The sequence below is a fragment of the Pangasianodon hypophthalmus genome, chromosome 15, assembly GCF_027358585.1.
Source record: "Pangasianodon hypophthalmus isolate fPanHyp1 chromosome 15, fPanHyp1.pri, whole genome shotgun sequence".
In the NCBI taxonomy this organism is placed as follows: Eukaryota; Metazoa; Chordata; class Actinopteri; order Siluriformes; family Pangasiidae; genus Pangasianodon; species Pangasianodon hypophthalmus.
Window position 1 is genome coordinate 10,396,879 of NC_069724.1, and position 24,622 is coordinate 10,421,500.

At 37.6% G+C, this 24,622-nt stretch overlaps 1 protein-coding gene across 2 annotated transcripts; it reads left to right on the forward strand.

The window, feature by feature from the left end:
- The first annotated feature begins 10,850 nt into the window (after positions 1 to 10,850).
- Positions 10,851 to 21,579, forward strand: klf4 (Kruppel-like factor 4). 2 transcript variants are annotated; one of them, XM_026941407.3, is made up of 6 exons: positions 10,851 to 11,161; positions 11,351 to 11,438; positions 16,151 to 16,684; positions 18,062 to 18,152; positions 20,353 to 20,508; positions 20,620 to 21,579. In XM_026941407.3, the coding sequence occupies exons 1-6, from the start codon at positions 11,157 to 11,159 to the stop codon at positions 20,793 to 20,795; spliced, it is 1,050 nt and encodes a 349-aa protein (XP_026797208.3). In that variant the 5' UTR covers positions 10,851 to 11,156; the 3' UTR covers positions 20,796 to 21,579. The 2 variants fall into 2 exon arrangements, with proteins under 2 accessions (XP_026797208.3, XP_026797209.3); XM_026941408.3 differs by having other exon boundaries at positions 11,355 to 11,438.
- The last annotated feature ends 3,043 nt before the right edge of the window (positions 21,580 to 24,622 follow it).

Here is a 24,622-nt window from a genome sequence, read left to right on the forward strand (position 1 = left end):
CTGGTATATTTCACTGTTTGTATCACTCCGCTTGTCTGTGTTAGCTACATAAAATTCCAAATCTAACAATAGTTTGTTGCTACTACACGTACTATGGGCTGTCAGTTAGTCTGTGCATTGCATGTCAATACGCAACGCAGGACTGGTTGATATGACAAAAATATCATATCACGATACATACAGACATTTCTACGATACACAATATGTATCACAATATATAGGTTTACTAAACAGCTACCAGTAAAACAATAGTGTTACACAAAAAAAATAAGAATTTAACTAAAGAAAACTGTGTCTATAATGTCTACAAAAAGAAAGTACTTAAAATTCCATGAAAAGGATAAAACATTTAGAAATGTAATTTCAATAAACTCTAACAACAAGTATAAAAAAAATTTCAGTACAAAATTTTAACATGAATCCAGCTGCTTCCAATCAGAGTTTGTCACTGCAATTAAAAAAACTGTTAGAAAAAGATATCAGGATTCCTGCGATATCACAGAATGGTATATTGTGACATAATTTATACACAATATGGATATTATATCATCATATTGCCTAGCCCTAATGCAACACTCTATCTAGCTGTGGCTTCTTTGTAAACTACTTTTGTTGACGGAGCAAAAATAAACAAAATATTTATTGTCAGTAACTCAATATTAATTTCTTGTTTATAGAACTGTTGTATAAAAGCAATATCATACTCAAAGTTGTGCTATTGTACTGAATATCAGCATGGCTGTGATTACCTGTGAATCCATGCTAATATTCTGTATAACAGCACACTTGCTTGTGTGATATTGCTTAACTGTCATATTTATGAATTTTAAAATAAATCTATATAATAATCTTAACCTTCAGTCCAAAATGTCTGAGAATGGATAGGATATTTTCAGCGTGATTAGGCTAATTTGTACTGAACTGCTTAGGCCTAGTTATATAATCTAATATAATAGGTAGCCTGATGTTAGCTAACCTGTTACATTTACATTCATGGCAATATGTAATATGTGACTTACAAGAGTGTTTTGAGCCTCTATCAATAAATACAGTATATCTTCATTCTGATTCACTAGGTCAGAGACTAAGAGGACTATCAGTCTAAAAACTCTGTTGGGGTGGTTAGTATAGTATGAAAAAACACACATGGATTTATTTACTATTCCTATTATTTTAATAACAAAGTGCTATCTCAAGTACTTCATGAAGAGGTAGGTCTTTGGTCATCATTTGAAGACAGCCAGTGACTGAGCTGTTCGGACATCTAGGAGAAGTTCATTCTTCCGCCTAGGCTTGGATCAGAGGGAACATGGTGCAGTGTGGGGTGTGATAAGTGCTGAACAAGCACCTGAGTGGCCTCATTGGATAGAAATGGATGAATCCTTCTGATGTTGTAAAGGAGAAACTGGCATGAGCGTGTCAGTCTCAGTGTTTAAGTCTTAAACATAGGGTGTTTTAGTGAACTGAAATGTTTGGATGCTGTCGCCCCTCCACTCTCACGCATTCACTCAGGTTTGTTGACGGTGGAGTGGCTGGCCACTTTATGTCCCAGGGTGCCCTCATGTCTGTGTTACCTTCCGGCTCTCCCTTTTAGTTTTGCTTTCATAACTAGTCTTGCCAGAGTCCCTGCTTACACTCTGTACACACTGTACATTGTCCTTAACCATTACGTGACAATAAGCATACCTAATAATCTGTGTTTCTATCTCTCTCTCTCTCTCTCTCTCTCTCTCTCTCTCTCTCGATGCACATGGTACTCCTGAGATACCAGTGATCCTGACCTGTTCTGTTCTCGGACCTGCCTGATCCATTCTGATGCCCTACATCTAGTTGGCGTTCTCATCACTCGGAAACCACTCATTGCTGCTGAGGATGGCCCCATATGGACAGCATAAAGATACATGAGATTACTGTGGATGGTACCACTTAGAAACCATGAAGATGGATTTGGACTCCAATTGCCATGATAGCTTTAGGACTGCAACTGCCCTGAAAAGTTTTGCACAGTGAACATTTGATAGCTTCAACTAAATAGACTTAATGCTAAAACTATAATGAATTTCCTGATTACACAGTTGCACTTTTTGACTATATAGCACACAGTTATAGAAGAGAAATGATTTACAATTGCACTATCCAGTGTCCCCCAGATGAGAATGGGTTCCCTTTTGAGTCTGGTTTTGAGTCCTCTCAAGGTTTCTTCCTCATATCGTCTCAGGGGGTTTTTCCTTGCCACTGTTGCTATACACATAAAAAATGGAACTGAATTGAATTGAATCAGTAGCCTCTTGCATTTCCTGGGCAACCTTGTGATGGAGTTTCCATAACCAGGGCAACAATCACACAGCGTGTACTCATCTTTATCTGCTCCATATCACTGATTTTGAGCTTCTCTGCTATATCTTGTGAATCTAGTTTGATTTAATTCACTATTAAGGTTTTCTCACCACTCTGAAGATCTAATGTATGTATGAAACTATGTGTACGGGATGGATCATGCCCCTTATTGACTCAATAAGGGATGCAGCATTATACTATATTTTTGATATAGGAGGATCTGATATTATGAGGGATGAGTGGCGATGCTAGTCACAACTGGTAGTGGTTAAAGTAAACATAGATCAAAATTGTCACACAGAATGACATATTTCACCATCACTAGCCAATCAGAAACATACTACTTCCATGATGGAGATTCATGGACACAGTTATCTGCATCTGTGTTCCTCTGTGTAACGATTTACCTCAAGCAAAAAAAAAGTGGCAACTCAAATGATGCATCTCTCATGTTTGTACTTTATACATATGATTTGGAAGCAAATTTCAGAACAAACTGAAGCAACAGAATGCTAAATGAAAAAATAATGTACAATATTACATACTATTACATGGGCAATGGAAAGAAAGTGGTTAACGCATTGGGCTAATGATCAGAAGGTCATGAGTTAAATCCCAGCATTGCCAAGCTGCCACTGTTGGGCCTTTGACCAGTTGTATCCAGTCTCAACAGATAAAAGTGTCAAACGAGTAAAATGTAAATGTAAAACATAAAGGCAAATATATTTTGTGATGTACATTGCTAATAATTTCATTTTGGTCTAAGTCATCTTGCAGTAGCTGAGTAAAGTGCTCTGTACGCTAACTGATATAAAAACAGCCAATATGTATTTTATTTTTTGATTTAAATATAAGTTCTACTGTAGCATATTTAATTTAAATATGCTACAGTAGAACTTACTTTATACTGGTGCAACGGGCTGCAAGAGTCTGATTTTGAAAAAGATATCACAGTGTGGTGTTTAAACAAGTACATAAATAACCTGCTGAAATCAGATAATAATAATCAGATATCACATTAATGCGTATACAAACACAGTCAGTGTTTTAACTAGCTGTGTGTGTATGTGTGTGTGTGCTTTTGTGTGTAGATGCAAGACTGGCACTGCTTTCTTTTTAGAGGTTTCTAATTCTAGAGGGACTGTGTGACATCACAGCAAGTCACCCCCATTCCCCCACCCCTAACTTCATGACTTTGTGCCTTCATGTTTGTGTGTGTGTGTGTGTGTGTGTGTGTGAAGTCCCAAACCACATGCCTTATTCACTATATCGGACACATAAACACTATCACTGGTCCACTGTGGACATGGACGAGCCTGCACCCCTTATTCACAATACAGGTGACATTCGAGGTTCCATAGGTAGACTGGCTATGGGAAATTGCCCCTGGGTATGAATGAGTGTGTGAATGGTGCCCTGCGATGGACTGGAGTCCTATTCAGGGTGAATTTTCATTCCATTGTGCCTAGTGTTCCTTGGATAGGCTCTAGATCCACAACAACCATGACCAGGATAAGGTGCTTACTGGAACACCACCACTGGTCTACTGTGGACTTGCCCAAGATCCATGCCCTATTCACTATATAGGTCACATAAAGACCACCATCACTCCAATGTGTACATGTCCCAAAGCACACACCCTATTCACTATATAGGCCACATAAATACCATCACTCCACTGTAAGTGTCTCCAAAACCACATGTCCTATTCATTATATAGTTCACATACTTTTTTATGGGTAGGCCTAGACTATATACATTATTCACCTGTAGTGAACAGAGTGTGGTTTGGGACACAGTGTAGTCTCTCTACTGTCTCTGACAGGACACACACACACACACACACACACACACACACACAGGGGCCGGATTGAGGCACTGAGGCCTGGGCAGTATGCCTGGATCCCCCCTCTCTTCCTCCCTCATTCCCTGTGCCTCTCTTTCTCTAATTGGTCAGACGGGTCATGTGACCAGGAAGTGTGGCTCTGTTCCATTTCCCCTCCTGGCTGAGGGAACACGGTGGGCGGCTCTTACACTGCGGGTTAAAAATAACTGCCATATTTAAGGCTGTGGAGGAATCCCGGGCGCGCAGAGGAGGCACAGGCTGCCTCACGACTCTCACACATACACACACATACACTTTCTCTCCAGATCGGATGGAATGATGTAAACGACGGAGCCACACTCAGCTTGCTCTGTGTAAACAAGCCAAAAACAAGAGGCGCGGTCCTTACACACAGACGCACACACACACACACACACACACACACACACACACACACAGACACATGCTGTTCGGAAGCATTACAGTGATGCCTTTCTTCTTTCATTCCCACTTTGTTTTAAATTAGGACTCTGAAATACACCATCACAAACACCCATCATCAACACTACACTGTGGGCCTGTCCTATAAACCATACACTCTATTCACTATATAGGCCCCATAAACAACATTTTTGTGTAACATTTGATTTTTTTGGGAGGGCTGTTAGACAAACAGGTGCATACAGACACACACACACACATATACACGCACAGCTGGCGCAGACTCGATCCCTGAAAACTCCATGCAACTACATGCAAATGAATGGAGGGCAAATCAAAGGAGGAATCACCTGCTCATTTGCATATGTTTTGCATATTTCTTCCTGGAGCTGGGACTTCTAATTCTCCCACACACACACAAACACACACACACACACACACACACACACCTTTAGACATTTAGATTTTTATTAGTATTAGTAATTATAACTGTTTTAGTTTTATTAGTATTAAAATGCCAGTTTGTTGAGAAGATGAGTGTTTGAGACTTGATGGAATGAAAGAGCCCTAGGTAGTGCACTCAGACTCGGGTGGTGTTGATGTTGGTGTTGGTGTCCAGTGGAAACTCTGACTGCTGCTTTAGTGCACATGTGATAAATTTTTGTTGTTGTAATAATATTCCCTAAACGTTCGGTCAGTGATGGTGTTCAGCTTTTCCTCTGTTAAACTTCACCTAAAGCTGAAAGAAATGTTTATTCAGTGAAACTCTAAATTGACTGTCAGAATGAATATAAAAATAAAACATAGAATATAATAAAACTTTGAATAGAGACACTGTAATGAACAGCGAGAGTGGAAATGAGACAGAGCCCTCAGAAACATAACATTAATGCAGAATTTAACTCCGTTGGGAGCAAAGAACATTCAGATATTTCTCCTAATTACTGCTATGAATAATTACAAAAATACAATATTATGAATATATATTACAGTATACTACACTTTCATATGGCACATCCAGAACGTCTGACTTTAGATTAGTTTAATTAAACAATCTGTATTTAAAATTTTGAGTTCTAACTATTTATTTATTTATTTATATTTTATTGTTTTTATTAAGTCTATGTTGTTTAAGGTCCAATATGGAGCCTAATGAAGGGGTCAACAAAGGTTTCATCACTTGCTGACCTACATTTTGAGCCTGAACGGTGCTCTGTACACAGTGCACTGTATATAAATATGGAATCATTTGGAATGACGCTCCCTACTTCCTATAAGTGCACTACAAATTGTGTGTGTTTAAGATGAATGACGAGAATGTCAGTTATTTTAATAATTAATAAGCAAACAATAAGCACATAAACCCAATGATAAACTAAACCCAGAACAAGACGTGTGTGTGTATGTGTGTGTGTGTGTGTGTGTGTGTGTAAGTGAAAGTCATTTATGTTGATTGAGTCAAACAGACAAGATCCTGAAGCAACAGGATCATCATGGAGCCGTGTTTGCTCTTCATATACGCACACACACACATGCACACGCACACACATACACATACACACACATGCGTATGTTGGTGTTTGATTTGTTCACAAAATGACTTGGCCCTGGCATACACTTTGGAGATGTGCAAGTCTCTACATAACATTTTACAACTTAGCAGACGCTCTGTGTGTGTGTGTGTTAATATTTAAACAGTATGTTTGCTGAAATTAAAGAAGCATGTTTATTGTGTCAAACATCCGTTTACTGCGTTCAGTCCTCTGATCAGTCAAGTTTCAGTAAGCTGTTATGCTGTAAAGTTCCAGAATAACATTCAGGTAACGTTCTAAAGTGCTGTCACTCACACATTATTTCCAGTAAGACACAAACTAGCATTTAGGAAACACCTGTGTTGTTTCTAAAGCTAATTGTTGGAACATTTATAAAAGTTGCATAAAAATATTTTTGTACAACAGTTTCACTCCACTAATTTGATTGGTCAAGGGGCATTCAAAGAGTGTCTGTATTTCCTATAACTGCACTGGGATGTTTCACTGTGTGTATCACTCCACTAGTCTGTGTTTGCCACATAGAATTCCACTTCCTAGTTCCAAACTGTTACTACAGTAGTGTTAATGACATCGTCAGTGGGCATGGCAAATGATACTTTTCAGGAAGAGAACTTTTGGCTTAAAGTATGAAGTTTGTCTGTTGAAGATGAAAAGAAAGAAGGGATGCTAATTTTACTGGAAGCAACTTTAATGGGAATGTACAAATCAATGTTAGCTAGCTAGTGAGCTAGCTGACATGCTATAAACTGAGTGTGGCTTCTTCAGGATCTATTTCTGCTAGTGGAGCAGAATTGGGTCCGAAACGTCTGTTACTCAATATTAATTAGTTACTCGATCTTGTTTTTGAACTGTTCTATAAAAGCAATATTGCACACTCAATGACGCGGTTATACTGAATGTCGGGACAGCAGGGATTAGCTACAGCTTGTGCCTGCGGAAAATCACAGTTGTGCAAATATTCAGTATAACCGCATGATTGCGAGTGCAATATTGCTTAATTAGAACATCCAGAGGACACACTGGACAGAACTGCAAGAACCAAAAGTTCCTTAAAGCGTAATGTTCACAAAATGTCCTGCTAACCTAAAACCTTCATGAATCACTTTTGGAAGACTCAGGCATATCAGGACAGAATCTTCAGCTGTATCTCAAATCGGATACCAAAAAAGTGTTCACTATTCTGTGATCTAGAATCGATTTTTCATCCTGTTTCTGTCGACATTTTTCAATGGATCAGTTAATATTGTGGGCAGAGGTTCTTGTACTAAAAATGACCCACCGTCTTACCTGAAACTTCAAAATTTTTATCTTTTGGCTAATGAGTGTTAATTAAATAGTGTATCAGAGACCAGAAAGAGAAGAAGCACTTCAGGTTGTTTGTGTTCACCATCTGACTAAAATAATATCACTGTCATACAGGAATGCTTCAGTTCCTCACAAGGTTCCTTGTTCCTCAGTTTCCATGTCAGTCTGTGCTGTGTGTAAATATGTGTAGAGTAAGGACCAAGGACAAATATGTGTAAGTGTGTTTAAGAACCACTAAACTTACTGCACTGTGGTGTTTGTGGTTATAAATCAGTTATGAACACTTGATTAAATGTCACTGAATCACTTTTGGAAGACTCAGGCATATCAGGACAGAATGTTCTGCTGTATCTCAGATCATATACCAAAAAAATGTTCACTATGCTGTGACCTAGAATAGACGTTCATTAAGTTCATTCTTTAACTATTTTCTACTTTGATGTTTAAAATGTGTGTGTGTGTGTGTGATGTACACAGCTGTGTGTTGCTAACTGGCTCTGGGTTTTATTATTTTAATGTACAGCTCGGTAACAGTTACAAGCCCCGCCCGTTTCATTCTGCAGTACATCATGTAGTTCATTCTAGCGTTCCTACTTTATACATGCTCCTACTTCCATCTACTTTCCATCTTGCCTTGTTCTCACATCTTCCATAGTTCAGATCCATAAGTATTGGCACCTTTGGTAAATACGGCAAAAAGGTTATGTGTAATTGATGTAATCTCACACTGAACATATAACATTTAATTGAAGTAAATTTATTAGAAGAAGAAAAAGTGTCCAATTTCTCCCAAACTTCTAGTCCTCAAACTTCTAGTTCTCAGGTGCACCCAGTTTCCCTTCATGTTCCCTAGTTTTACTGTTCACTGTTCTTTAATCTCTGGTCTCCAGGTATATACTAATTTCTAGTGTTCCTGGGGAACCCAAGCCATCTGCTGGAAACCCTGAACATATAGTGCACTATGTAGGGTCTAGGAGTCAATATTTCCCTATTTACCTACAGAGTAGGGAGCTGATTTTAGTGCAGTAGGTAGGATGTAGGATCTGAATCTCCTGTTTGCACAATTCATTTAATTTTTTTCAAGCAATGTGACGTCATGTCCCTTGTTCAGGTCTTCCCCTCCTAACACGGTGTTAACTGTCGTCACGTCGAACACCCAACCCGCCTCAGTATGTGATGACTTATCGCTGCGGTAACGAGCCGGATCAACCGGTTTCACCTCAGTCTGAGAGCAAGTCAATGACCCACTCACGGCATGAATGAATAAAGCAACGGAACAAACGCACAAGTGAATAAACGGTCGAGTGTAAAGGTGAGGCTGCTGTACACCTTTGTTCACACACCTGAGAGCCTCATGCGTAGATATACAGTCAGCTCAGAAATGTTGGCACCCTTAAATAGAACAGGCAAAAAAAAGACTGTGTCAAATAAGAATCACCCACAATGACTTTCAAACACATGAAGAAACTCATACAAGCTTATTGTTTAGAGCAAGAGTATTGCTGTCCTAAAAAACATATATCATAAAAATGCATACAAATAGTCATCCTTGAAAACACATTTTAAAAACCAGAAAAAACTCTCGGTCTCCAGAAACTTTGCTGTCACTCTGACCAAATAATCAGATAAATAAACACAAAATCTCTTCATCATCCATCACCATGAGGGGAACTAAAGAGCGACAACACTAAATAGATGAAATGGATATGAAAGATACATTGAGGTAAAATAGAATTGAACACAAATAATAAATGGTTTTAAAAGTCTGAAAGAGGAAAGTTAGAAATCTGCCAGGAATTGGGCACATGAATAGTGCGGATGTTCCAAGTAGAACCATTTAAGAGTCCTTAATTATCTAATGAACCCTTAAATGTTAGCTAAATGTTCAACTTCGGACAGGTTCTAGAGATTAAGAAAATAATAAGCAATAATTTGGAATTTGTACTACACACTTACCCAGATAATACATGCACTCTTAGAAAAAGCAGGGTTCTTTAAGGGTGCATTGGATAATTAAGGGTTCTTAGCTTCCAAAGGAGCATGCTACTTGGAGCCTTTTCGGATAGAAATACACTTTGTAGTAGGGTTCCACATAGCAGCTTTATGGGACAACTGAAGGGTTCTTTATTTTGTAAGATTGCACATCTAGAATAACAAGCTGATTGGAAAAATCGCACTAAATAAGTTCTTCTTTAGACAAAAACACAGCTTCTCACAAGAGTTGCAAGAGGAGTCATGTTTTTGTGGTCAGAAGAGAACAAAGAGAATCAAAGTTGACACCACTTGAACACCATCACCACATTTGGTGTAAAAAAACAACTTAATTTCCACAAACCCAGTGTACAGTATGGAGGTGGATCTGTGAAGATATTTTAGTTCAAAAGTCATTTTAGTTGCCTCTTCCAGGAGGTTAAAACCTGGCTATAGACAAAGACAACAAAATAATGATCCCAAACATATATTCAAATCACAGAAACAAATGAACAGAACACAGTGTTTCACGACGAACCCTGTTAAACGTGTGAGCTGAAGAGGACGTCTACATACACAAACCTGAGAATATAGCCCAAGTGTCCAGGTGTTTCAGCTCCCTGTTTGACATATGTTCAGTGTACTATACACTGTATAGAAGGCATCAATGATACCCTATGTAGTGCACATTATTTACTAGATTAGCAGTAGGAATATGAAAGTTACCATAAAGGGCTATTTGAGATTTTTGAAATATCATCTAACATCAGCTGTCTGTCTTTACTGCTGGAACATATAATGCCCTACGTAGGCTGTAGAAGCCAATATTTCCCTACGCACATGTGGAGGAAGGAGCTGAAGCTCCTTTAATCAAGTCTAATCAGGAAAATATATACTATAATACGTTTATTTATTTACGCTTCGGCCTAACTGTAGAGGGTGCCAATAATTTTGCAAAAAAAGCTAAACTTAAGAAAACATTTCAAGTTGGGAAAAATATAGATACAACTACTACAGCGTGCCCCTGTTTAAGACTGAAGATTAACTCATAACACGGTATTCATTTTGCTGGTTTTATTTGAAGGGTGCCAAAAATTATGGATTGTAAATAATTATGGTTGTAAAGTTATACAGCTTATATCATTATTTGAAATCTTTTAAATAAATAAAATAAAAACATTTCACAACATTGTGTCTCGTTGCTATCGCTCGCGCGCGCACACACACACATACACACACTCACTCACATACAACACGCGCGCTCTGCCTCCTCATTGGCCTGATGCCCGGGCTTCTCCCTTTTGACGTCACACACACGCTCACGCTCGCACGCGCGCTCGTGGTGTGTTTTCTATTTTTTTCGGTCCCGTTGCCGCGCGACGAGGGGCGTGTCCGGGCTTTAAGAGGCGGAAGAAAAGCCGGAGAGCCTCAGAGCCGAATAAAGAGAGACAGAGAGCGCGAGCGAGCGGAGGAGTTTAATAACACTCCACCGGTACAGACAGGGACCCGTTAATCCCCCTGTACACACGCACACGCAGTTTACACACACACACACACACACACACACACACACACGCAGATGCGCACGCGCGCTCGCGCGGGATGAAGCGTACCGGAGTTTGAAACGTGTTTGGGACTGAGCAGAACTCTGTGTGTGGATTTTATAAACCAGGAATTATCTTTTGGGATTTCTTTAGCGTGAGAGCACCTGTACTTTTCCATTAATGAGGTTCGTATCCTAATTATTCACGGAACACTTTCACTTTTCCTCACTTGGACACACACACACACACACACACACACACGGGGAGGGGGGAGTTCTTTTTCTTTACTTTTCTTTTTTAAGGACTTTCTCTGAGTATTTACATTTAAAGGTGAGGATTTTTTTCCCCCTTTTTTAATCTGCTGTGTGTTTTAGGCAGCCTCCGGCAGATGTGGACGGTATGGCGCTGAGGCGCGCGCTCCTGCCCTCCATCTCCACCTTCACCACCGGAGCCGCTGAGCCGGTCAGTAAAGCTCAAGCAACTTCATAGCCTACCTATTAAACACTGTCATCATCACTGCATTATATATATGTATATGTATATATAATGAAGTAATATATATAATGAAGTAATATATATATATATATATATATATATATATATATATATATATATATATATATATACACACTGTAATAATATTAGCTAATTATTCACACAGTAATAATTCTGTTTTTTTTTTTTTTTTTAATTATATACAGTAATCATTACACTCTCAGAAAATAAGCCTTTACCTTTACTACCTTTACTTGTCGCTGAGTGGAAGCCTTATTTATTTATTTTTTTTATTGTTTTTATTTTATTTATTTTGTAAAAATGGCAGACACGCTTATCCAGAGTGACTTATTTATCTCATTGTATACACCTGAGCTGTTGAAGGTTAAGGGCCTTGCTCAAGGGCCCAGTTTGGCAGTGCTGGGATTTGAACTCACAACCTTCTGATTGATAGTCCAATGCTTTAAGTTAATGCTTTTGTAAGGTGCATAATTGGACCATGAACAGTTTTTAGCTTTCAGAGTTAAGCTTGAAAACTACACTACATGCACCTTTCTAGCTAAAAGCTACACACTACAGGTGAAAAAGATGTGTGTTTTGAGGTTACCACCCCAGTGACAAGGAAAGGTACAGTTTAGTACCCTTTTTTCCTGAGAGTGTAATTATTAATAATCATTTATTATTTATTATATAGCTGTCAGTAATGAGCAGTGTGTCTGCGTATGTGTGTCTTTGGATAGTTCGGGGTTCTCGGCTTCCTAAAGCGCTTGTACTTGGAACCCTTTTGCTAGGGAAATCCTCAGATGTAACGTTCTAAGGGTTCCCCAGACTAACAAACAGAGGAACCCTTCAGAGTTCTAGATTTAGACTGCGCTCTTAACACACACACACACATACACATAATGTGTGTAGGGGTAAGACTTAAGAGTGCAGTCTTTATTCAATTTATGACTGAAAAGAGCATGTTACTAAATCTTGATAATAAACTGAACTCAAGCCAGTGTGGGTAAATATTGGCACCCCCCCACTGAGTTGCACCAACACGGTCTCACAGTCTAAACTTCTGCAGTCTGCCAATTTGGACAATTGAGATTGTATGAAAAGGTTTAGAAGCAGAGATTAGGACAGGATGAGGGCAGAATCAAGGTGGGGTTATGGCAGAGGCAGGATGGAGTCAGGGCAGGGTTAGGGTGGGGTTAGGGTGAGGTTAGGGGTTGTGCCTTTTCTTACAACTTAATTTGTTCAAAATTGAATGATTATGACTACATCACCTTCATTTTCATTCTCAGCTGAGCATCATGGACTAATTCTACAGAATATCACCCACAACCATATTAATTACAGCGTTCATCTTGGTTGTTGTGGATGTCTTGGGATTCATAGATGAAATGAGCATTATTTGGCATATCTGGTTTATTTTAACATGAATGGTGTATTAATGTTGAAGTAAAAAGGAAACCTCCACCTTGAAAAACACATTAAATGTGTTCATATTGAATTATTTCTGATGTGTTTAGTGATTCTGGTGTAAATTTGTTGGTTGCTGAGGTATTTTCCTCACCATTTCCAGCAACGTTCAACATCATATTAAAGAGAAATCCAGTGTGTAGGTAGTGAAGACACCAAACGCTGAACTTAAATTCCCAGAATGCAGTGCAGCTATACGACACAGACTTACGGCAGTGACTCGGTTTGGCTAGCTAGTGATCTATGCGACAACGAGCATGATGACTTTGATGGTGGTATTAGCATGAAAGTTGAAGCTTTGGGAGCTGATCTGTTTGAACAGTGTGTACAGATGAGGAGGTGAGAGAGTTGCACAGACTAAAGGACTAAAGAGCCGCAGCATCGCTCTCTTTAGGTAGAGATGAAGCAAGGGCTAAATCCCACTGCACCACAATCAGCAGGTATCCGAATGGCATTGAAGCTAATGTAAGAAACCTTTAACCAAAGTGAAAATAGAGCAGCATTTCCTTGAAAGAAGTTTAAACTAAAATCTCATAATTTCACTGCAAATTAAATCTTACCCTCCACTGAAGACCACATGTTAATTATGAAGATTGATATGAATATCATTCAGGGTGGATTTGTCGTGAAAGTAAATAAAACAGCACATAATATTAAGGAAGGGAATTTGATCTAAAACACTACCAGGTTATTGGTGCTCAGGATATAGTGTATTAAAATGTGCTGATAATATAATATGCAAAATATCCTCACTTTAAACACATTTTGTGGTGTCAGCCATGACATTACACACATTGTGTGTGTGTGTGTGTGTCCCTTAACACAGTACACTCTTATTGACCCCAGTCTCCAGTTAATTATTCCATTCTCTTATTAACTACTGATACTGAGTCAGTTATTACATCGTTATAATGTAATATTGTAATGTTAGAGTGAAATTAATGTGAATAATTAATGTTATTTGTGGACAATATTTAATTCCACCTGATCTACTATTTAGACAAGAAGATATTATTATTGTAATATTAATATTATATATTATAACATTCATATTAAATTTATTAGTAACTGCTGGATTAACACTGACAAGTTTTGTGTTAAACTGTAAATTTTCTATAAAGAGTTAAATTCCTTTAGTGTTAAATTTTACTTTACAGTACAATGGTCAAAATATATCATTTTTTTTGGACCAGTCCTCCTGTAGCTACACACACATCAGGAGTCACCTGTTGTGTTAAATTTGTGGAATGATTAAGGTTAATAAGATTATATAAAAAATAATGATTATATAATAATATATAATATATTATAGTTGTGCTGTGGAACATCACTTATGTTATAGCAGCTATAAACAGTCGTTCCCTCACCAGCCTCTCTTTTTCTCTTTTGAAATTAATAAGACAAAAAACGCAGCTTGTTATGTTACCAAGAAAAAGTGTAACCATATCGTCCTGAAGACTTCCCTGTGTGGGAAGACTTAAAGCTACAGCTTTACCTCTGACTGTTACAAAGCACTGACACTGAAGACTCTTTTCATCAGTGATGACACATGTTTTTGATCAGCATATGTGGAGTGTCCGCTATACAAATCATGTTTATGAGCTGTTACTATAGAAATGATAATGTATTATAAACATGTGATTTGCAGCTGCATTACTGCCAGAGCTGTTGCTGTAGAATTTTGCTCAACACCTTCTGAACAATCAGAATCCAGAATTCAGCAACAGCATGTTGTAGTATAATAAACTGTAATTTATTATACTAAAAGTAATAATAAAGTGTATGTAATTATGAAAGTGTTCATGAGATGAACAGCAGCAGCTCATAAGACCACATGATTCCACACACAGCACACGACATTGTGATGAAACATGAAAGTAAAATAAGACAAGAACTGAAGCTGAAGCTGACAGAAAGGCTCAGTTTCTGATTGGCTGTTGGAGGACGGTCCGGTTTAATGGCCAGCAGTGACACTGATATGTTAAGGAGTTATAATAAGAATGTAAAATTATTGCTTAATAGTATATTGTCTGCACTAATTATTCTTGCTCATTTATTTGAATTCATTTAATTTGAATATTCATTAAATAATTAAATAACTTTTAAAAATATATTTACGAGTGATGTGACTACGTGAAATGCGTTAGCTCTGTGAGGGTTGAGTTTAATATTGCTGTAAGTCAGTTTCAGTAAAAGATCAGTTACTACTTCACTCTGATCTTTGACTGATTTGTTATTATAATAAACTCAGGCCTGTTTCTGTCTCACTCTCTCACATTTCTGTCTATATTTCAGTCTGCCTCTCTGTCTCTCTTTGTCTCTTTCTCTCTCTCTCCGTCTCTCTCTCTCTCCCTCTCTCTCTCAATTCAATTCAGTTCAGTTCAATGAGCTTTACTGGTATCACTGCCTAAACAGTATTCTCTAAGCACTGATATTATATTTTTATAGAAATAGCAAGAAATCGTAATCTCTCTCTTAATAAATCTCTCTCTATCACTCACTCTCTCTGTCACTCTTTACATTTTAAAGTAAAAGCAACGAGCCGGTCAGTGTTTATCTCACAACTTAGTGACATTTTTACATATGTCACTAAAGAGCTGCTTCCTTTACAGATGTGTTATAACAGTGTAATAACACATGAATAAAGTGTAGTTGCACGGTAGGAAATAAAACTAATTACAACATGGAACTGTGAGTAACACACTCAAATTGAATTGAAACAAATAAAGTTACTGTGTAAAAATGCATTTCTCACTGCGTGTGACTAAGCAGAATCACACACACACACACACACACACAAATATGGAGGAATTTGCAAGTCAAAAAGTGTCAGTTAATTAGAGCCTAAGCTTTTAATCTTTCAGAAACAAGTTTAAAAGTCTGAGAAGCGTCTCAACATGCTTATGTTCAGTATAAATATGAGATCAATATTTAATATTTAAAAATCTTCATCTTTTTAACAAATGAAAATACAACAGGCTTTTGAGTTAATAAATATTTTATAAAACCATGTATATATATATATATATATATATATATATATATATATATATATATATATATATATATACATATATATATATATGTGTGTGTGTGTGTGTGTGTGTGTGTGTCTGTGTGTGTGTGTGTGGCATTTCATTATGACATTGTCCATATTTATTTATTTCTCTCTATTTCTGTGTGTGTATGTGTGTGTGTGTGTTCGGGCTAAGAGATGGAAGGACGAAATGTCTCATATGAAGCACTCTGACAACATTATGCCTAAAAAAGAGCCAGAGGAATTTGAGCTTCTCGACTACGACTTCATCCTCTCCAACAGCGTTATGCAGCAGCAGCAGCAGCATCAGCAGCAGCAGAGTCGGCCGCCGCCACAGGAAATGACATCATCAGCCTATCCGTCCTATCACATGTCCTATGTGCCAGACATCAGTGACGTTTCTCCAAGTGGCGGATTCATCGCCGAGCTCATGAGACCTGATCTGGACCCTGCCTACCTTCAGCCACTTACCGCTGATGTTAGCGCTACTGCCAATGCTAATACTAACACTAACCTTAATCTACATGGGAGATTTGTGGTTAAAACGACAAATGTTCAACCCAACATGTCGGCGTACGGCGAGAGTGAGAACATGGCTGCATCAGAACCATCGCCGGATTTGTTTATGTGCCGCAGAATTAAACAGGAAGTCCAGGCCTCCACGTCCTCTTCCTCCCTCTCCCCGGAAGAGCATCACACACCTGCACAGGTAAACACACAGCTCTAACCTCACACTCTCTTCTTTATCACAGCCTCAGAGTTGCAGTTCTGCTCATATTTACATGAACAATGCAGAAATTTAAATAATAGCGACATTGTGATGAACACAAAGAAAGAAATAGAAATGAGACTATATTAAATTAAAGCTGTTTTCGCATTTGTTTGATTTTTTTTCACATTATATCTTTTTCATTCTGTTAAGTGGTTTCACCCTAGCTACATTAACATGCAGCCTCATAATCTTTTAACAATACTGAGATACTCAAGCTCAATCAGAATAAAGTAAAAAAAACATTCACATCAGTCAGAACAGAGAGGCCAATCCAAATGAAATTAATATCAGATTGAATGAGGTGGGTTAATGTCCTTTTAATAAGCCATTAAATAGAAGAATAATAGCTGTGTAAATCTTTATGTCTGATTCCTTTCACTAGCAGAATTTGTACCAGTGTCTGAATCATACCTGTTGTGTAAGAAAACACATTTCATGTCTATTTAAAATAATTGTCAGGTTGAACTGGTGTTAAACTAACATTTTGAGCTCAGTAAAGTTAGAAGTTTAAAAGTTAACACCAGGTAAACACTGGTGTTTAATGTTGGTAATATTAGATACGTAAAGGCATTATATGGATAATGTGTGCAGAGCTTCCTTGTTTCTAATTCTCAGGCGTATATAAACATGAAATGCTGAGCAGCTTTACTACGCTCACAAACTCTTCTTCAAACTCTCCACACTTGGATGATGTTTTGCTGAGATGGAAATCATTTAAAACTCATTAAAACCACAAGCAGTGTGATTAAAAAGCTGAACATGCTGACAAGATTCACACGCTTCTTGTTATGGTTGACATTAAACCTTGTTCAGCTTCAGATTACACATAACATGCAGATAAATACAGATTTCATACAGAGTGTCCAGTTTAGGATCCATATAAACAGTTCATTCAGAATGAATTCATAGAGATTGGTGAAAATCTCTGCATGTAAACACAGCCAGTGTGACTCCTCACTTCTCTCTGATTGGTCAGGAGTGTGATAAACACATCTTGTTGTTGTTGTTGTTGTTGTTTTTATCTTATATAGATAAAAAAATAATAATAATATAATAGATCTTGCTTTCCCTCTGTTTGTCATCGAGTGCATTTCTGTTAGTGGAATTAAACACTGTAGCTGTGAACTGTGAGTTAATAATCTACTGATATTACCCAGAATTCCACACACATATCATAGCTGATTTTAGAGCCATTTATAAAATTACAATCTTAATAATTTAACATTATTTATAATTCCTGAGTGAAATTCAGGATGCGTCACTGTGTTAATACCTGTCTCACTCTCTCTTTCTGTCTCCCTCTCTTTCTCTCAGGTCTTGGCTCATCCCTCGATCTCTGTACCACAGGGATTTCATCCATCTCATAGTTATTCCCAGTTTGCCGCAGCGTCAGTGCAGTACTCAGGTCAGTCACATCGCATGTCTCACTCTAGCTGTCTCACTTATAGGCTTTAATGAAAATGTTCTCTAATTCAGTTTGCTCAGTTTTTAATCATTATTACAGTTTTACTCTGTGATCGAAAGGTAAAATAGGTAGATACAATAGTTTTAATCAAAGACATTACAGGTGAATGGGGTAATTTTTACAAACAATAGATATCACCATCCAAGGCTGGCAGCCAAGAGAGCAAAATTGGTCGTGTTGTCTAGGTGGGAGGGATGGCATACTCTCTCCCCTGTCAATCACAGTGACGCTAGGAAACCATTAGCATCTGTGAGGTCATGCATGCGGAAGGGAGCAGATAGCTCTTTCCTCGGAGTGTGTTCCGCTTCCCCGAGCAGCATGAGCAGCAGGTCAAAAAGATCCGGCTGACTTCAGGCGTCTCAAACGAAGCACGTGTTAGCCTTCACCCTCCCGGTTGGTAGCTGTCGTATGATAGGGGAGAACTGACTTATAGATATAACAATTGAGCTTTGCCAGTGGATTGCTGGATTTGCCAGTGGATTCTTATTAGTATTTTCTTGAAGTTTTGTACTTGAAAGTTTTTTGTGTTTTCAGAATTAAAACTGTTATATCTTTCTAATTAAAGATAGAAATGAACATGTAAAATTTTATGAACTCAGAATCTAGAAACTGAAAACCTGATTTTTGAGGGAAATTATTTTTAAAATATAATGTGGTTTAATGTGCTTTCACTTTAGTTAGTGTGGTTTATAAGGTTTGTAAAGGAATTTGACATGTAAATCATAATGACACATATAAACTGTCATGTATATCAGGAAACAAGCTTTTCAGGAATATATGACATGATGTGATTGTGAATGTTTGTGCAAAGGGCGGAGCTTAAATTCCACATTTCAAATAATGCTATGATCACAAGTGAACAAAAATATAAACAGTAAAATAAATATTTTCTTCTGAGACTTGATATTTTTTATTACTATAGTTTATCTGAAAAATGATTAATGTGACCAGAATTGTTGTTTCTACATGTAGAGTAACTATGCAATAAATAAGGAGATGTTACTCTGAGAGATATCATGGAGGAGATAAACATAGAGAACTGAGAACCACACTGGAACCTGGATGGGTTCCTTTAGGGTTCTTTTGTTTAGAAAAATACTCCCTTGCAGGGAGACCATTATAAATTGAGTCAAAATATTTTGTTCACTTGTGCTACAAATTTGCTGCTGAAGGAGCTCCAATTAGAACCATTTTTTTGGAAACTAAGAACTCTCAATTATTCGGGAGTTTTCTCCGGGTACTCTGGTTTCTTCCCCCAGTCCAAAGACGTGTTGTAGGCTGACTGGCATTTCCAAATTGTGTGTGTGTGTGTGTGCCATTGTGCCCTGTGATGGACTGGCACCCTGTTTAGGGTGTGCCCTGAGTTCCCTGGGATAAGCTCCAGGCTCCCCACAACCCTGTGTAGGATAAGCAGTACAGAAAATGGATGGATGGATGGAAGTGTTTGAAGTGAAGTGACTTGTGGCCAAGTATGCTGACCCATACTCGGAATTTGTGCTCTGCATTTAACCCATCCAAGTGCACACACACAGTAGTGAACACACACACACACCGTGAACACACACCCGGAGCAGTGGGCAGCCTTTTTTGCTGCAGCGCCCGGGGAACACGTGTGTTTCCAGTTTAAAGACTTCAGAGAAACAAATCAGACAATATTTTACCGTCATTTTTTTTTTTTTTTTTTTTGCTGTAGTGAGAGACGTTGTCTTTAGGACAGGATCGGAAATGTTTAATTTATTTTAAAATCACATTTCTATGATCTATCAGTAACATACACATTAAACATAAATGAACTGTTCATTTTTATTAATGCACTGGTTGTAATTCACAGGGCTTTGAGTCACTGGATTTTTCCCCGTTACATTATCATTGCTTTGTTGATGATTGCTTTTTGGCTTTTCATTGATAAGATTAATTCTGATCACATGATTTTAGTCTTCAGCTGATCAGTTTGTCTGAGTGTCAGATTTTTAATTCTTTCTTCACCTGCTCCTCTTCTTCCTCTTCTTCAGTTCAATTCAGTTTTATTTGTATAGCGCTTTTAACAATGGACATTGTCAAAAGCAGCTTTACAGAAATAAATGGATTCACAAAAAATATGTTGTAAATATGTGAATTTATCCCTCTTCTTCATCTTCAGAAATGGTTCCTCCTGCAGCAGAGGAGCCGAAACCCAAACGTGGGCGACGCTCGTGGCCAAGAAAGAGGATGGCCACACACACGTGTGATTACGCCGGCTGTGGGAAAACCTACACGAAGAGCTCACACCTGAAAGCACATCACAGAACACACACAGGTAAGAGACATCATCATCATCACCATCATCATCATCATCGTCATCATCATCATCACTTTCTTACAGGACTAATTCTGTTATAATAGACCCGCTCTGTGTGTGTGTGTGCAGGAGAGAAGCCATATCACTGTGATTGGGAAGGCTGTGGATGGAAATTTGCCCGCTCTGATGAACTGACTCGTCATTACCGTAAACACACGGGTCACAGGCCGTTTCAGTGTCAGAAGTGTGACCGTGCATTTTCCCGCTCTGATCATCTGGCACTGCACATGAAACGCCATCTATAACCTTTAATCCTAATCCTAAACCACACGCGGCTATAAACATGACGCACAGGACGTCCATCAACACTCCACGAGTTGCCTTTTTAAAGAAAAGACAACGAAAGAAAAAGACCTGAGACACGCTGTGATGTTCACGGCAAAACAAAGTTCACTATTATCTCTTTATTTTTACTTTATATAGAAACGCTGATGGCTCATGAACTGGACCATTATTCAGCAAACTGTACTGACAATTTTATTTATTAGACTTTATTATAATTGTACATCATCATTATTGTCATTTCATGTCTTCACTACAGACAGCTGTTTACTGAAGAGCTTTACTTCGCAAAGCAAACGTCCCATAATACTACAACACGAACAGCATTCAGCAAAACCAGTTTAGGATAACACTATTTCTAATATAGCTCTCCTGTAGTGTGCACTACTTAGTGATGTTCCGTGTTGACCTCAGTCTGATGGAGACAGGTGGAGAACCCCAGGGGCTACATTCTAAACTGTACATCCTAGAACCCTGTAGATAAGAATGAACATCTCTCTGCATTAATATGCAGAGAGAATACGCATTAATGGTCTGGGTTAGTGCAGTACATAGTGCACATTAATCTTCACTGTAGGGAATAGGGTGGTATTTGGAACACAGTCCAGGAACCTGAAGCGCACAGGATATAGGAATACAATTTATTTAGTGTTCTTGTCTTCCAGCACATCAGTGACTCAGAAACCACTGATCTGTAAAATCATAAGGATTAATAAAAAAAAAAAACAGACAAAAAAAAAAAAAAAACACGATAAGCAACAATAAAATCATGGGGTGCCAAAAACAGAACAAGAGAACAAATCGCTCTGGAAATATATGAATATAAAACTGTAATTATATCACTATATTGTGTCAATGTAATTTTAAAAATATTTTTGTATAGAATAATATTTATGTGAATACATTTCTGAAAGCATCAAACATAAGAAAACCTAACTGGAAACATATAAATTATAAACATGATTTTTTTTTCTATAGAACTGGAAAAATATACGTTTATAAATATTCAGTGCTGTTTTTTAAGTTATCAGATAAATACAAGAAAGTGAAACCAAACTGGAAGTTTGTTAAACATATTTATATGTGTAAAAATTTATATCAAAATATTTCCAAAATTTGGAGCTTGAGGTGCCCGACCTAATAAAGCAGTAAGAAAAATATATAAGTGTATAAACTATCAGGGATAATATGGGATTAAAATATTCAAAAACTACACCTTTAACCTACACACACAAACTGTATAGTGATATTAGTGGTCATTTCTGGTACAGGTTACTTTTTGGCGCGTTGTGTCTCTGCACTGGTGCAATAAACATTTTGATAAAAAAAACTCTAAATAACACTCTGGATATTTTTGTAACTCTGAAAAGAGGGTTTTCTGTTTATATTAAATAAATGTAATATAATCCTGCATTTTGTAAAACTTGTAAATGTATATTTTTTTGTATTTTATGTATGAATACATCGCTGTATAAATAAAATATAAAACATTTCAAATGAACATTTATATCAGTGAATTATCATTATTTTTTTTATTCTACGTTTCCTTTTATTTAACGATAAATTTATTTTTGGTATTCATCAGGTCACATAAAAAGCCTAATTAGTGAGCCATGTATATGCTTTTATAATATTTTATATTATATTTTATATTATTTATCCACATTTTTATATATTAATAATACATTATATTACTATTATACTGTATTTTAATATTAATAAATAAACTTTAAAGCTTGTTTCTTTTAGATCTACTAGATGAGATTTTTTTTTGTCATTTACATTCTTTAATTGTCAGTATTTTTTACTCACTGAGAAATGAGTACATAGATCACACAATATTAATCTGACTAACATTAGTGCAGTGTAGACATGGCCCAACTGTAGTGACCTCTTTTCTAATAGATCATTACAAGGTTGCCAGATCTGCATAATAAAAGCATGCATGTATTTTTTTTTTAATTTTTTTTATCCAGGTCCTAAAATGGTCTCATGTCCATGTCAAATGCTGAACCTTAAGTAGCTTTTTCCACAATTTCATATCACCTACTATTTAATGGACTACAGTAGTGTGTACTCAAAATTAGTGATCAAACAATAATCTCTTTTTCAATAAAAAAAGGCAAACAAAAAAACTATTCTAAATAAAATACTAATTTTAACTATTTATTTCGAAAAAAATAATTATATTATATTATATTATATTATATTATATTATATTATATTATATTATATTATATTATATTATATTATATTAAACATACTCATTGCAGAGCACTATGTAAAGAAATACAGTGAACAGCGCCATCTGCAGGACGCATTGATTACTAACAGAAATCAATATTACATTCCTTCATTCTTTTATTCTTCAGTAACCTCTTTATCCTGGGAACACAGGGCATGAGGCATAAATACACCCCGTATTACACCAATCCTCCCACCTGAATGTTTTTGGGAAGTGGGAGGAAACCAGAGAACCCAGAGGAAACCCACACGTGAAACTCCACACAGATAGCAACCCGAGCTCAGGATCTAACCGAGGACCCTGGGACTGCGCGGAGGCACCGCTATCTGCTGCACCGCTATTTGCTGCATCGCTATCTGCTGCACCGCTATCTGCTGCATCGCTATCTGCTGCACCGCTATCTGCTGCATCGCTATCTGCTGCACCGCTATCTGCTGCACCGCTATCTGCTGCACCGCTATCTGCTGCATCGCTATCTTCTGCACCGCTATCTGCTGCACCGCTATCTGCTGCACCGCTATCTGCTGCACCACTATCTGCTGCATCACTATCTGCTGCACCACTATCTGCTGCATCGCTATCTGCTGCACCACTATCTGCTCCATCACTATCTGCTCCATCACTATCTGCTCCATCACTATCTGCTGCACTACTGTGCCACCCATAAGTCCAAAGACGTCCCCAATTCTATAGAGGGTAAAAATTGGAAAACATTTATTTATTTGTTTGTTTAAATTATATTTTGAATATGTTTTAAAAATACAGTACCATTTTGGTGATATGGATGTGTAGAATAAATGAATGCAAATGATGAATGTGAAGTATCTGAGTGATGTGAAGAAAATTCTAGCAGAACAACCAGCTTGAGAACAGTAAGACATGCTATGAGAAGGAGTAGAAGGAGGTGAAGATAGCCAATCAGCAAGAGGGAAAATTGAACAAAACCCCGCCTCCAACAAAGCAGATGTTGAAAAGACCCCAATCCACGCTCGTCAGCGCTTAGACCACTCTGATGAGTGTAACAACGACCGCAGGAATACAACAAGCAGCAGAACCATCTCTACCATACTGAGATTCCCTCCATACTTAACAAGCTGCAGCAGATGGTGGAGACAAGGACTCCAAACTGGTGGAATGTTACGGCCGACATGGAGAGAAAAACACTGCCCTTAATCAGCCAGACTCTGGAGAACATTAGCACAGATAGCAGCAGCACAGGTCCACTCACTGAGCAGTATAAATCAGGTCAGGTGCTCCATGCCGATGCAGAGTTTGAGGATTACAGGCAAAGAATCAGACCTGCAGCTGGAGACAGTGTGAACACAGTACTGATAAAAGCTTGTCAGTCTAAAAAAATGTAATAAGGAGTGATCATTGTGTGTGTCTGCAAACTGGTGTGTGCGAATATACAGGGTTTCATGGAAACTAACACAGCCTTGGGGAAAAGCTGTAGCTTGACCTAGAGAAGTTTACATTAACAATTTATTATTAATTACTATAAGTAACATCTTTTTCCTAGAATAGAATGTGTGTTTTGGATAAATG